Below are 15,561 nucleotides of genomic sequence, written 5' to 3' on the forward strand. Positions count from 1 at the left end.
GAGCCCATGGGGTGGGGGGTTCTGCACTGCTTTCTCCCCCACTGTTGCCTCAGCCCGCAGTTCTCCGCAGGGGACATTTGGGCCCCCAGGGACACTGGCAGCACTCCCAGCATCGGGCTCGGGGAAGCCAGGGATGCTGCTGAGAGCCTGCCATGAGCAGAATGGTCCCCACAACCAGGAATTATCCGGCCCCAGGCATTGGTAGTGCTGGCGTTGGGAAATCCCAGCCTGCAGTCCAAGCTGCCATCATCTCTTGCCTGGACCCCTGACCATCATCCTTCTAGAAGGAGGCTGTTTCTGTTCCTGTAGCTCACCACCCAAGTCCATTTCCCACTCAGCCAGACAGGTGTTTTTAGGACATCAATGAAATCCTGCACCCTTCTGTAAAAGCCCCTATCCTACTTTCAGTGAAATCCTTTCCTTCCTCACTCCTGTGACCCGGGTTCTCCTCCTCTTACCTCTCCTGGCTCTCGGGCTCTGCTTGGGCATTTCCTCTGCTCAGACGCTCGATTCCCCTGAATCCCGTGGCTGGCTCCTCCCATCCAGGTCTCCACCTAAATGTCCCCCTCCTCGGGGAACCCTCCCCACCCCAGTTCCTACTGGGTGCCCTACAGCCATGGCTTGTTCATGTGTGTGTTCTCTGCTGTCCGCTTCACTAGATCCCACGCAGCTTGTGAACAGTCCGTGCTCACTGCAGTGTCTGGTGCAGAGCCTGGCAGGTACTAAGTGCTCCCTAAGTAGCCCTTATGAGAATGAAGGCATAAACTTGCAGGTGCATCTTCTTGCTCTGACCCTTAACGGTTATTAAAATTATGAGTCGCTTGTTTTTATAAACTTCTAGATGATCATCTATAAAAAGTGAGCAATACACAAAGTTTTTTTTTTTTTTTAAGATTTTTTATTCACTTGAGAGAGAAAGAGAATGAGGAGCAGAGGGAGAGGGACAAGCAGACTCTGCAACAAGCACGGAGCCCTATTCTGTGCTCCATCCCAGGACCCTGAGATCATGACCTGAACTGAAGGTAGCTACTTATCTGACTGAGCCACCCAAGTGCCCCCAGGTTTTTTTTGTTTTGTTTTGTTTTGTTTTTAAAATAAAAATTTGCCCCAGATCCCCCCCTAGAAATAACTGGGTTTTGGGAGGGTGGTATTTGATTCAGACCTTTCTCTCTACATTTATACAAGCAGAGTGATGAGAGTATGGCCAGACCAACCAATAACGTATGAGTATGCCAACCTACTTTTAATCTACCTTTGAACTCCTATTGATTGTTCAGAAGACAAAATAAAACGTCAGCACTCTACTGGGGGAAGCAGGGTGGGCAAGCATTGGGTTTCCCTGCCTGATTTCCTTAGGATGTCTCACTTTGTATTTTAAAACCTGGAGTCTGGGGGTACCTGAGTGGCTCAGTGGTTGAGCGTCTGCCTTTGGCTCAGGTCATGATCCCGGGGTCCTGGGATCGAGTCCCACATCGGGCTCCTCATGGGGAGCCAGCTTCTCCCTCTGCCTGTGTCTCTGCCTCACTCTGTGTGTCTCCCATGAATAAATAAATAAAATCTTAAAAAACAAACACCTGGAGTCTGGTGCTCCATGAGAGCCTGGTAGAGGGAACGCCTTTCAGGCTGGACTGATTTCTATTAACAGCTTGGCCACTTAGAGCAGAGCTTGAGTAAATGATTGTTCCTGAAGGACAAATGATGTTGGTATGTCTGAGTCTAGGTAGCAACTGGCTGTGTTATGACTGGATTCTGCTGTTTCTGTAGTTCTGTTTGCCCGTTCACCAAAGAGGAAGGCTGCTGGGGCAAAGGGAGAGATTGTTCCAGTTTGCTCAGTCCTCCCCTTAGTTCTTAGGAGCTAAAGAGATAACGAAGGATTTCAGGAGTTCCCCCAGCCCCTCTGCCAGTGCCTGTCGGGGACCCAGATTCAGGCATGGTTGCCGTGCTCTGCCCCCTGGGACCTGAGGTACTCGGCCTGCTGGAGCTCAGAGGGCACCCCAACCCCTGGCCGCCCTCAGGCAGCTGCCTGGCCCGAGGTCTGGAAAAGGCTGTTCTCAGAGCAATGAGTCACCTTCCTCTGCCTTTCCCGCCCTCCTCCCTGCAGTCCCCGTGGACTGGACAGTCACAAGCAGGCCGCATTTTTCTGGGGAGTTTCTTTGCTTGTTGGCTTCAAAGTTCTGACCTCCTTGTCCCCTGAGGAAAGAGGCCAAGCCGAGGAGGCTTCCTGTTTAAAATCACAAGATCATCTGGGCTTTACATTTCTCTCAGTGCTGCTTATGTTGGCCAGTCTCTTTTTGGGCAGAAATTTCACTCCCACCTGAGTCTCGGATGTACCATTTGCCTCCTTACGTACATCACTGCTTCCTCTAAGAAGGGATGTTCCCCCCGGAGATGTCCCTGAAATGAGGTAGAGAATGGAAGACTGTGTACACTGCGGTGTACCCCGATCCTTGTGAGCAGCAGAGAGGGCAAGCAGAGCCCGATAGCTGGAGTGTAGGAAAGCCCTCCTGTCATCCTCCAGAGGCCCCAGAGCCTTCCCTCAGTGCCTCAGCCTCTGTGTGACCAAGGGAAGAAGGCAGTGGTAGAGAGAAAGGACTGGGACCGAGGCCACGAGAGGCTAGGGTGATCTAAGCCACCATGACCACATTGGGAGGACATGTGACTGACTGGGCCTGTCAGTTTGGTCACAGCACTAATGGGGCCCCAGGTTGTGGGCTGGGGGCCAGGGACCATACCCGAAACGTCCAAGGCATTTAGTGACTCGTGGGTGGGAGGATCAGCCTTCACTTGGAAATCCAGCTGAGGATCTATTAGGCTGTAAATCAGTGTTCTCCCTGAGACCCATGCTGGCTTCCTCCTTCTCCAGAGCACTGCTGACCCCCTGACCTTAGTCCCAGGGTGTGATGTTTGTGTCTATCTCCTCATCAAAGCCACCAGCTCAGTGGCTGACTTCTTGAGGAACCTGGCTTGACGTTACTGTCCTCAATTGAGGCTGGTGGCCCAGCTCAGATTTCAACCTATGTTGCTGAAAAAGCATCTCATTTCAGGAGCTACTTTCTGTCTTTTCCTTCATTTCCCTGTTTCTGAAATGGAGTCATACTGTCCTAACCTCTCAGGGACAAATCGAGCCCTGCTCTTCCCTTAGAAGAGAGAAATTGCCTGAAGCACTCATCATTGATTCATTCATTCAACCAACAAGTTTTTATTGGGTTCTTGTAATGTCAGCCAACTCTTGCTTGTGGAAGAGTTTTTCCTGTTACGTTTTGTAATTTTGGATCATAAACTCATCCTCAGCAAGGTTTTATGCATGAGAATCTTGTGCATCTTTGGATGAGAGTATGCCCCAGTGGTATCACTGGCCCACAGTATTATTAATACTAATTTCTTAGCTTGGTGGTGCTCGAACCATACAAGTTGTATAAATTTGAACTCTAAACCTATGTGAAAGTAAACCTGGGGTTACGGATTTTCAAGGGATGATATATTTTGCTTTTAATCCTAAGCCCAGGATGAACAGAAAGCTTAACTCCCTTTTTTGGTTGTCAGACTAAAGTCTACCCTTTCTCTAGTCTATCCCAAACTAATGCAAACTCTAGTCTAACCTTCTTTTGAAGTTTATAGCCTTTCAGGGGTCCTGATTTTATACAAGCGTCTCAGGTTCCACCTCTAAGGGCTCCATCTTCTGTTCCCACATGGGCATGAACACCCTAGTGTTCAGACTAGTGGCTTCTGTGTTGTCCCAGCCTCCCCTTACTGCTCTGGCTTTTAGCCTTCTATCCCTTTGAGATCCCTTTGCATGCAAAAACCCGTTGCATTTAAAAGATACTTGTTAGATTTCATCCAGCATTTCTAGATGTTTTGCTAAGGGAGGGTTTTTCAGGTTACCTCCCCTACTCCATAAGAGGCCCCAGGCTAGGTGCTGAAGGTATAAAGAAGGGCATAAGACCCTGGCATGAAGGCACTTGTTGAGTAATGGAGACATCTCTTGAAAGTGACAAAGTGTGGTAGGTGTTACACCTAATGAGGCCCATGGGATGAGGCCTCCTAGGGAGGCCTGTGCAGTCCTGTGTTCTTCTTATTCATAGTGATGTAAAAAGCCAAACTAGGCTTTTTGCTTTTCCAGTGGATGGTGATTCTAGAGTCTACTTGCTTATTCATTCTACAGGCATTTCCTGAGTGCCTGCCTGCATGCCAGGCATAATGCTAGATGCATAAACATAAGCTATCACATTTATTTCTAACAATAACCCTGCGAGGGTATTTTTATCCTCATTTTCAGATGAGCCAACTGAAGCTTAGGGAGACTAAGTTTCCCAGAGGGTACAGCCAGTGAGTGATGAACCCACATCCAGACACAGGTCTTCAGGCCTCAGACTAGGGCTCTTCCTCTTATATTATGGCTTTTTCACAATAAAGAAGCTGGCTGAGGGCCGGGTGGCTCCCATGCAGACAGATCCTTCCTTTTTGTGATTCCTATCCTATCCTCTTTCTGGCAGCTTGGAATTGGGTGAGCCCCTGACCCCTGGCCCAGCAGTCTCATATCCACATGTCTAAATGCTGTCTCTCCTTGCCCACTACAGGAAGGATATTTAACAAACCCAAGAAGTCTCTGGGAAGACTACCCACACGTGTACCTCCCGTGAGTATTCTCATGACTCAGTCTCCAGGGAGAAGGAAGCTGGTCCACTGGCTTCCTCATCCCAACATGTGGCCAGAAAACCATGGGCCAGCTGGCATGAGGATCAGCTCATACCCTGAGCTTATTTTAGGGCGAAGGATTATAGAAGGCAGTCTTGTCTGGGAGCCACTTGACTGGAGAATCTCAAAATGGAATGTCTCTTGGGCTAGCCTCTATCACAGAGATAACATCTTGGCTTGGCCTGCTGTAGCAAAACACCATAGGCTGGACGATTTATAAATGATACAACAGAAATGTATTGCTCATAGTTCTAGAGCCTGAAAAACCCAAGATCAGGGCATTGGCAGATTTGGTGTCCACTGAATGTCTGCTTCCCAGTTCACAGAGTCCTCACGTGGAGAAGGAGCTCTCTGGGGTCTCTTTTCCAAGGGCATGAATCTTACTGATGAGCTCCTGGCCTTCATGACTAAATCACCTCCCAAAGGTCCCACATCCAAATACCATCATGTTAGGATTGAGTTTCAGTGTGAATTTGGAGGAGACACATGCATTTGGTCCATAGCAGGCCCCTCCACCATCGGAGATGGAGAATGGAAGCAGAGCATCTCTGTAAAGTTCTCTGGGCCTTGTACCTCCTTGATGACTCACACACCTTCACAGCACGTCTTCCTCCCAGCCTGGCATGGCTGGTGCCCCTTCAGAGGCAGCACCTCCTTCCTTTCCTGCCCCATGCTGCCCAGACACCAGGAGGCTCAGCCTCCCACAGGAGACCCTCCCTGCCTTTCCCAAGACCCTTGAGAACACCAGCACCAAAGGGCTTCAAGCTGAGTGAGAGGCCGCCTTTGCTTCTTGGCTCTGTTCACTCATCAGTATATTGACGCTCCATCCTCATTGTCCATGCTCCACCTTCCCTTCTCCGAGCCAGGGTATTCTCACCATTTTTGTTACCCTCCATGGACTCTGTGTCCCCTGAAATGTTCTCATCTGTGGAGCGGGGTTCCCTCAGCTCAGGGCCTCCCTCTGGCTCCTGGACTGGCTCTTCCCACAGTGCTCCCCCCGCCCCTCCCCCATGCATAGGGAGTACCTGCAGGGAGTTCACTCATCCCTCCCTTGTCTCCAGCTTCCAGGTGAAGTTTTTCTACCTGTGTCAGCTGGCATACTGGCTGCACGCACTTCCTGAGCTGTACTTCCAGAAGGTACGGAAGGTGAGTATTCCCCATCCAGGAAGCCCTGTGACCTCCCCTCCCCCCGGCCCCATGCTATTCCCAGTGCTAAGCTGTGGAGCCTTCCTCTAGGAGCAGGGAGCTGGGTGGTAACCCGAGGCCTGTCAGCGGGTTGTGCAAAGCGCTGAGCCAGCAAACCCTCCCTGAGAACAGGCCACCACTGCCTCTCCTGCCTCCCACACTGGACACCTCTCTTTAAAGAGGTCTGCCTCTTGTCTTCTGGATAGCAGAGCAGAGGTTTTTTGCCTTTCTCAGTCTTTATTTATTTATTTATTTATTATTTATTTATTTATTTATTTTAAAGGTTTTATTTATTTATGAGAGACAGAGAGAGAGGCGCAGAGACACAGGCAGAGGGAGAAGCAGGCTCCTTGCAGGGAGCCCGACATGGGACTCGATCCCGGGTCTCCAGGATCAGGCCCTGGGCCGAAGGCGGTGCTAAACCGCTGAGCCATCTGGGCTGCCCTTATTTATTTTTTAAATAGCCTCCTTCTGAATTACTTCCAAGAGCCCTGTTCCCTAGTCCCTGTCTCTGCTTTCTCAACCCCATCCAACCCCATGGACCTGAAGCTGGTGCCTTACCCTCTCACTTTCCAGCAGCCTGGCACATGGGCCTCTGGCATGATCTAGGACTGGCTATGTCAGAGCAGCCCTGCCCGGGCCCCCCTCGTCTCCCTGGACCTCCCCTCCATTCCTGCATCTTCAGTTAGGGAATGAGCACATTCACCGTCTGCTTCTCTTGTTTGCAGGAGGAAATTCCCCGCCAGCTCCAATACATTTGTCTGTACCTGGTCCACATAGCTGGAGCATACCTCTTAAAGTGAGTATGACCACGGAGCTGGTCACATTTCCATGCCCTTTTATGTCCGTGTGTCTCTCCACACATGCGCTCAATTAGGAGGCATTTATTAGACCCCTTCTGTTTGCCAAGCACTATGCTAAGACCTGGGAATGCACAGGTGGTGATTCCTGTATCTTTAGTGCTTCATGCCTAGCCCAGCAGGAGAGACTGCTATAGGCACAGGTGAGGACTGCTTAGTGGGACAGGTGCCATGCTACAGTATGTATCCTCTGCCATGGGAACCCAGAAGCGTGACTAACTCATCCTGATGTGGAGCCAGGGAAGGCTTCGAGGGACGTTGGCACTTGAACCAACGCTTTAAAGTTGAAGGAGCTGCTGTAGTGTTTGGCCTTAAATGTCGCTTAAAAAAGAATACTATTGATGAGTAGGATATGTCGTTGGTAACTTGGAATTTTCTTAAGCTTTATCCATGTGGGATAGGAGAACACTCTGCACTTTCTCTGGGCCAACATTTTGAGGGTTGTATAACTTTCTGCGAGGCTCCCTGGAGGTCCTCGGGTCCATCGTCCCCAAGGTCCTCACAGCTGGTGTCCTGTGAGGATGGCCGACCTGGGGTGATGGAGTTAAGAGGAAGGCAGCTCTTGAATCTGCTCTCTTGTCTCTGGAGGCTGAAACGGCGTCAGCTCCTGGTTGGGCCTTTGGGGGCGCAAAGGCTATATGGGGGGACCAGTTCTGCTCTTGTGCTATGCCCAGCAGCGTGTGGCAAGGACACAGGTGAGGCTGTGCAGGCAGGACCTTGGAGAAAGCTGCCTGCTATCAGGTCCCTACTGTATCATCACTCTTCCTCCCAAAGTAAAGTCTGTTTTTTTCCACATCTGACGTGTCCTAGGGAAGGAGATGGATAGGCATTTGACCCTGTTTGGGCAGAGTCCTGTGATCCTTGTTTTGGAATCAGAATAGAACCAAGAGGGCAGAGAGCAGCAGATCCTCCAAAATGAGGCCCATTCCATTCCCCAGAGATGCTGGCACAGCCGCCTCTGTGCTCACGTAGGAACCATGACCTTTCTTCTCTTCCATCCTTGTTCTGGTTTGCAGAAGTGAATGTGGGGAAAGGAGAACCCCTTAACTACACGATTTCCCAGGGAAGACCGATCTTTGACTGATGCAGGGCCTTGATTTGGTGAAGAGCTTAACTTTTAGAGGCCTTCCCTCACTCAACATATCCGAGCTCCTCCCCTGGGCCAGGTGCTGCTTTAGGAGCTGCTATCACATCTGGGTGAACGCAGTCCAAGGTCTTGCTCTCCTGGGGTGTCCGTTCCAGCAGGTGGTAGGCCATTAAGAAAATTGAGTTTCTGAGCACCTGGGTGGCTCAGTTGGTTGAGTGTCCAGTTCTCAATTTCAGCTTAGGTCATGAGCTCAGGGTCGTGAAATCAAGCCCCACATTGGACTCCATGCTGAAAGGAAAGAAAACAGTTTCCTATGTTGGAAAGTGCGATGAGAATAATAGAGCTGGGTAATGCACGAGATTGACTTGTCTCCTTGGCACCTTTGTCATGGGGAGGGAACTCTTGAGAGGTGACTCAGGTTTGAGGTAAGGTCATAGGCAAGACCATGTTGGACTTTCCAGGTCATGTGAAGACATTGGCCACTTTTCACATCCTTCTTTCCACCATCCTCAGGATCTAGCCACCCTCCCAGTCAGCCTTGCCCTGCCTTGGTCTTGTTGGGTGGAATTGGCGGAAGCCGTAGTTAGCGCTGCCTGTCAGAGCGCTCCCACATTATCTTACTTCCTGAAGCCCCTGCATGTTCAGCAGGATCTGCAATTGGACTTTGCAGTCTTTCTGCATTTCTTTGAACTACAGTTGACTGTCGGTAGCCAGCTGCCTAAGAAAGTAACAACACCGTGCCAGGAATTGAGCAGAGGGGGAATGTCTGAGTGGGCGGTGCTCATTTTTTAAGAGGTTGGTTCATTAGCACATATTTTTGCGTTATGTCGAGTCTTGCTTCTTCGTGTACCTCTTAGCCATGAAGACTTGGATAATGAACAGCCACACAGTAGGAATGCCTTGTATTTCTACATGCAAAATTCAGCCACTTGTTCTGAGCACCTTTTATGTGCTTGGTCCTGGGGCAGGGTGCATGCAAGGTGACAGGTGCCGTGAGAGCCTAAGCTAGGTTCACTGTGGGGGCAGGGAGGGGCTCCTGACCCAGACAGGGCAGGTGGATGGCCAGGGGATTCGGTATTATCTTAAAGGTCAGACAGCAGAACTGGATCCTACAGGATGAGGAGGGCCAGCTGGGGAAAGCAGGCGTGGGAAGCATGGAACCCAGGGTGCTGGGCCATGGCCTGGCCCCTGCTCTCTGCGGCATCCTGGGGGGACTGTGAGGCCTGTCTGTTTCTCCCAGCCTGAGCCGCCTGGGCCTCATCTTGCTGCTGCTGCAGTACTCCACCGAGTTCCTCTTCCACATGGCTCGACTCTTCTACTTTGCAGACGAGAACAACGAGAAGCTGTAAGTGGTGTGAGGCAGGCGTGCCTGCTCGGAGGTGCCATGGGCGAGGCCTGGCTGATGGGAGGGTCCTGCCCTGGGTATAAACTGCCCCTTACCTGTAGGCGGCACCCCAAGAGTAAGATCCTGAGACATCCTACTCAGCTACCCTTGCATGATCTTTCCACTTAGAGTTGCTTCTGGAGAAGTGGGTGACATTTCCCTCCCGGGCCCTAAAGGCTGACAGTCCCTTTTCTACCTCCACGAGCAGGTTTAATGCCTGGGCTGCTGTATTTGGAATCACGCGCCTCTTCATCCTCACACTCGCCGTGTTGGCCATTGGCTTTGGACTTGCTCGTATGGAGAACCAGGCCTTTGACCCCGAGAAAGGGAACTTCAACACCTTACTTTGCAGGTGAGCTGGGAACAAGCCCCAGGGAGGTAAATCAAGGCCCCCGAGCACTGCCAGAAGCCTCCTGAACTCGGCACAGCTTTGGAAAGACAAGGGGCAACAGACCCCCGAGTCTCCCACACACGGATGTTTAGCTGGAGATCTCTAGCCAGCAGGCCTGAGGGGAGAAGGAATACCAGCCTTCTGCTTCCAGCAAAACCATCTCCACTGCCGGGCCGGGCCTGGGGGGGACTGCAGTCAGGGTCCCCCCGGGGGAGTCCCCTCACCCTTGTCCAGCACCTCCTGGGGCACCATCAGGATCACGTCTAGCTCCCAATAGATCGTGACAACCATGCTGGGGACTCTTCACAGTGATGTGCTCAGCACTGGGCCGGTGGCCTTCCACAGTGGCAGGGAGGAAGCCATTGTGTTTCCATACCAGCCTTGGGCCTGTGATTTGTCCCGTGTTGCTCAGCTTTTAAGTGGCATATTAGATGGGAAGCTGCTCCTCTAGAATCATTCTGCTGTATCCTAATTCAGTTCATCTGAATTCTTTCACTATATAGATATGGAGCTTAAATGAGTCCTCTTCTATGCTACCGGTATGAAAGAGGCCAGGGAGCAGTGTGTCTATGGAGCTGGACGTGCGTCTGTCACCTCCTCCTCCGTAGTCTCTATGCCTCCCCGCCCCCCAATTTGTCACCAGTCCCAAGGTGTGCCAGAGCTGAGGCTGGCTCTGAACCACTCTCCCTGGTACTGGTGGTTGGATAGGGGCATGCTGCTGCCCAGGGTGATGGCCACGGGAGCTGCAGGGTTCCTGCCTGATGTCTCTCCCCTTCGGCTCCCGGGGCCACTGTGTCCCCCCGCAGGCTCTGCGTGCTACTGCTGGTGTGTGCCGCCCAGGCCTGGCTCATGTGGCGCTTCATCCACTCCCAGCTGCGGCATTGGCGGGAATACTGGAATGAGCAGAGCGCCAAGCGGAGAGTCCCAGCTGCCCCCAGACTGCCAGCCAGGCTCATCAAGAGGGAATCTGGTGAGTGCCAGGCCCACGGGCAGGTAGCAGCAAAGTCTGTCTGGGATGGATGGGGAGGAGCCCAGACCTGGCACCTCAGGCTCTCCCCAGACCAGTCCTGCCGCTCGTCTGTCCTTCCCGGGGCCCAGGCTCTTTGGCTCCTGCCAGGGCCTGACTGGCACGTGGCTGGGCATGGGCCAGGGCCCCGTTGTGGGTGAGGCTGGCCCTGACTAGGCAGGGAGCCCTCCTGGCCACGGTGGGGCAGGGCAGCAGCTGGGCGGGGAGCTCTGGCGGGAAGCGTGTCCTCGAAGTGGCTTCTGAACACCAGCCAAGATCTGTCGCCTGTTCTCTGCACGGCACAGCGGCTCTGTCCTCGCCTGCCCTCTTGCTCTTCATCTCGGCCTGCGCCTGCCTCCCAGGCCGCTGGCTCCTCCTCTGTCTCCACGAATGACTCAAGGTGACACAGTGTTGGGTGGGCAGCAGGGGTGGGACACCCACTTCTCCTTTGGCCCCGGCCACACACCAGTAACCACCTGTCCCAGGTCCCAGGTCCCAGGCCACTGCCAGCCTGGCCCTTTCTGTCCAGCCTGGGGGCCTGTCTGCACCAGGCTCTGTTCTCTGACTCACCTGCCCTGCTCCAGGTGTGGCCTGCTTGGCAAGAGCTCCTGTGTGTTTGAAGCAGACACGTGCACGGCTGGGTGTGATGCGTCAGGCCTGGCTAGGAGTGGATGTGGGGCGCGAGGCTGCAGCCCGAATGACTTTGAGCAAGCACAGGGAGGGGTTTTCGACAACAATAGAATGACAGCACAGTTTTTTCTGCCAGAGGAGTACTGGGCCTCTGAGTAATACCTGTCCCTGCAGCCTCTGCTTCCTCCTCTCTGTTCTCTCCTCCCCGGGAGTGGTTGCCAAAGTGGCTGGTGCCCTGTGGGGCGCCGAGAGAAATAGAGGCCACTGGTGGCATCTGTGGGATTCCACCTCAGATCTGGCCCAGCCTGAGGCTGGGGCGGGCAAGCGGACAGGCCCCAAGCCTGTTCCTGGGTCACCACTGAATGTCACCTCTGCCCACTTCCACTAAAGGACAGAGACCACCCACCTCTGGCAGAGTCACCCCGTGGGAAGCAGGACCCCCCAGGAACCGTGTGCTGGTTTCTCTTTTCGGGGGGAGCCACCTCAGACACCTCCTGACCTGTCCCGTGTGTGCTGCCCCCGCCCCCAGGCCCCTCTCCGTGTGCGCGGAGCCCGGGGGAAACACCACGTCTGTCTGTCCCCTTCACTTCCTAGGTTACCATGAAAACGGAGTGGTGAAAGCGGAGAATGGGACCTCCCCACGGACTAAGAAACTCAAGTCTCCTTGAGGCCAAAGTGCCGGAACAGGGATCCTGTCGTGGGCGCCCAGCAGGAAGGTGGGGAGCCCGGCCCCCGCCACTGCCTCCCCCCGCCTGCTCCTGATGCTGCGTCTCAAGCAGCAGGAACCTGTCTTCGAACGGGGCTTTTCTTCTTTCTTCTTTCTTGGTTTTCTCTCCTTCCTCTTCCATAAACCATTCTCAATAAAACCAAAACTCTTCTTCTTTCTCTCCCTCAAGCCACCTCATGTCCTCACCTCTGTGCTGTGTTGGGTTTCTAGAAGCCCAGGTTCTCGTTGTCTCTCTGCTTGCCTCCTCTTTCTCTTCCTTCATGGCTGCTTCCCCTGACTTTTCACCGTATTGTGCAATTTTTCTGTGTCTGATTTTTACAATGAGAGGGAGCTCAAATTGCAATCCCAGCCATCCAACACCCACCATCAGTCCCCAGGACCTGTCAAAGTCAGAAGCCTCGTGCCAGTGAGCCTCCACCCGGGGCTGGTCGCAGGCCCCTGGGGGGCCCTGTGTTGGGGCGAGGAGAGGAGAGACCAGCCCTCTGGGATCATTATCTCCAGGTGCTGATTAACCCAGATGTATGGTTCCAGTCCAGAGGCCTGGTGGCGCCACTGCCCCTTGGCAATGCCGGGGCATTTGACTGTTGGGCATGGCGACCTGTGACTCCTGAAAGGTGGTGGTAACTGTGTTGGGTCCCGTGACTCAAGACTGCTTCCTGGTGGCCAGTCCTGGATGGAGGCCAGTCAGCCCCCACTCTGCTGGGGAGGTGCCGAAGGAGGACAAGCCTTCCCACCCTCTAGAGCAAGAACAAAGTGGACAGGGCAGCAGGCTCTTCTGGAAAGGTAACGGTGGCAGAGATGATGGAGTGGTCGACCTAGGCCTCTCTTCAGCCCGGGCTGCTTTTTCAACTGTTCACCAGCATTCAAACCCCAATTAAACCACAGTTCACAGAGCAGTCTGGAGATGCGGGTCCTGAAGCCCACATGCAGGCGGCCCTGCGAGGGGCTGGCCTCACAGCCTGCCTTCGTCTCTCTTGCTGCAGGAACACCAAGGTCCCCCCACTGGCCCCCCTGGTGCCGCAGGGAGGGTCGCCCAGCTACTTACCTGCCCGCTCATCTGTTAAGTGGTCGCCACCCTGTGATGTTTGCTGAGCGTACCTGCAACGTTTTAGGCTGTACGAAAGCAGGACTGACTCAGATGCATCCACAGGGTAGATGAGCAGACACAGCGGTGCCACAGGGAGGCCCCCGCCCTGCCCCTCACATAGTCCTTCCCTCTTCTCCACCCAAAGACAAGGCCCCCAAGTCTGTATGGGGCCTGGGGAGGACTTCTAGAAGGGGTCAGGCTCTTAGGCTCTTAGAGTTGTTAAGAACTCTTGAACTCTGCGCTGAGGTGTGGGGAGCAGTTTTCAGTGGGTGTAGAGATGTTGGTGTCATTTGATGTGCTGGTCCTCTATTCTGGTATCACAGTAGAAGCTAAACCTTGGATTATTATCCTCAAAAGGGGGAGATGGGCCTTTTCATCATGGCAACTCCCCTTTCCCATGTTGCTTGTATCAGAGATAGATTTAATTTTCCAGGGTCTGCAGGATTTGTACCCGAACACCATCGTATACCCTCCTCTCTGTCCAGGATAGGGGTGTGGAAATGGGAAGAGCTACCCTTGGCCTCTGAAGAGCCTTAGGAAGCAGGATGGCATTTTTGGATAGATGCATTTCTCCCATCTTCTCTGACGCTTCTCTGGGCCATAGAGCAGAACGCTGCCAAGCAGGTGGCTTGGTGTCAACCCGGCAGATGAGCCAAGACCCCCTTTAGCCACTTGACCAAATATCCGCACCCAGGCTGTGGTTTTGTTCACACCCCCTACCTTGCCCTGTGAGGCCAGCAGCCTCCACACCTGCCCCATCGGCCACACCGCCCATCCCGGTTCTCCCCTGGCTGCGTCCCGGCAGCGTGCTGCTCCCCGCCAGGGGCCACTCCCCCAGGTGAGCCCCCGTTCAGCTTTGGCAGGTACACATGTGCTGCAGGCCAGGAGGTGGGGAGAGCGGCTTGAGGCATGCTGTCAGACGGCCTCTTTCTCACGTCCATAGACATACTAAATATTTGTTGTTTGAGACCACATGGCCTCATGTTTCCTAAGTCTCCTGCAAGCGTCTGGTGCTGTGGCATGTGTGGTTCAGAGGTGGCACCCCTCCCCCACCCCCCCAAGTGGCTGGGGCCAACATAGGCTCTGTTTCTTAAAGGACGGGTGTGTGCTGGGCTGAGGGGTCATAAGATTTTTTTTTTTCCAGCCATGTCAACACCCCTGAGACTATGAGTAAGGCTCCCATGTCACCAGCTGGGCCTTAGGCATGATTAGAGGGCAGGGGCGAGGAGAGTGACTGTAGGGTGCTTTGTCACCCCACTGGCATCCCCGCCACGTTTCAGAGCAGAGCCTGGGCTTGGCAGGCTGGCTCCGAGCAGGTTGCCAGGGGCGGAAATAACCCCAGTTCGTCCTGAGCTGCTTGTGCTGGCTTGTCCTGATTGGGCCACCTTGGCTGTCTTCGTGGGTCTTCAACACGCTGTTCTGTGCCCAGGAGGCCAGGCCAGCTCCAAGTTTGAGAGGAGGGCTCGGCAAGAGCAGGAGAACAGACGCTCATCTACCTCAGCACCAGCCGCCTCTCCCCAGACCTCCCCTGACCAGCCCGGGCACGGAGGCGGCTGAGCAGGTGGCAGTGGTGGGAGAGGCAGGCCATGTGGTGGGGCTGGGGGACCCTTTGCTGCTGGGGTTCGGTGGTGAGAGAGTTATTTTACCATCAGGCTCTGATAACTGCACTATTAATAAGTTACACGTGTTCTTTTTGAAGGTAGAGAAGTTTCTGGAGGAGAGGGGTGCAAGCAGAGCCAGGAGGGGAGCTGCTCTGCCCCCATCCTAGTGCTTTCTCACCCTGTGTGTGCTGGGGGCAGGGGGAGGCCACCAGACCTAAACGGTTGCCAGGAGCCTTTTCTGTTTCTCTCCCAAGGCAGGGCTCACTAACGTTTCAGAAACCAAAATAGACCTTGTGGCTCTGGCCACTTTGCAGGTGCTTCTCTTGACTGGAATCCCTCGGCACCTAGAGACCCCTGAAGCCTGGCCTGGGTGTTCTCGGGGGAGTGCGCGTCTGGGTTCTCCTCTAAAGACCTCCTTCCTCAGTACCCTTGGGCTTTTTCCCTAAGTGGTGAAGGAGAGGTAGGGGCAGAGGATACCCCCTCCCAAGATTCCACAGGAGCAAATTCTGTTCCCTGGATGCCTTTTAAAATTTGCAGTGGCTTGCCAGGCCCCATGTGGCTATGGAAGGCTTGGTTTGGATTTCCTTCACAGGTTTTAGCCTTCCTGGTCGAGTGTTCCTCCCCGGCCGCAGGCCTCAGAGACCCAAGGGAACGGACTTCATTCCCAAATGTCGAATGTCACGGCTCCCTGTTCCTCCCTGACGGAGGCAGGACAACAGAGTGGTCTTTATTCCCTCCTGCTGCCTCCCCCGCCCGTGGCCCTGCCCCTCAGTAGGAACTGTGGGCACGACTGGGGACCCGGGTCATTGTCAGATCGTGTGAAACTTCAATAGAGGCCCTCCCCGGCCCAGCTGGCCCCGGGAGAAGTCTTCACCGACTCCCCTCCCTTCACTCTGGTGTTCCCAGCC

General features: G+C 53.9%; 1 protein-coding gene across 2 annotated transcripts in view; it reads left to right on the forward strand.

Moving 5' to 3' along the window:
* TRAM2 (translocation associated membrane protein 2) overlaps positions 1-12,111 on the forward strand; it is a 78,990-nt gene extending 66,879 nt beyond the window's left edge. For both annotated transcript variants that reach the window (XM_041756104.1, XM_041756114.1), the window contains 7 exons: positions 4,578-4,636; positions 5,757-5,841; positions 6,609-6,679; positions 9,068-9,172; positions 9,420-9,563; positions 10,409-10,572; positions 11,833-12,111. In XM_041756104.1, coding sequence (XP_041612038.1) covers positions 4,578-4,636; positions 5,757-5,841; positions 6,609-6,679; positions 9,068-9,172; positions 9,420-9,563; positions 10,409-10,572; positions 11,833-11,906 — 702 coding nt within the window. In that variant the 3' untranslated portion in view covers positions 11,907-12,111. The remainder of the gene's footprint in view (positions 1-4,577; positions 4,637-5,756; positions 5,842-6,608; positions 6,680-9,067; positions 9,173-9,419; positions 9,564-10,408; positions 10,573-11,832) is intronic.
* The last annotated feature ends 3,450 nt before the right edge of the window (positions 12,112-15,561 follow it).

Source organism: Vulpes lagopus, chromosome 1 (genome assembly GCF_018345385.1).
Source record: "Vulpes lagopus strain Blue_001 chromosome 1, ASM1834538v1, whole genome shotgun sequence".
NCBI classification, from domain to species: Eukaryota; Metazoa; Chordata; class Mammalia; order Carnivora; family Canidae; genus Vulpes; species Vulpes lagopus.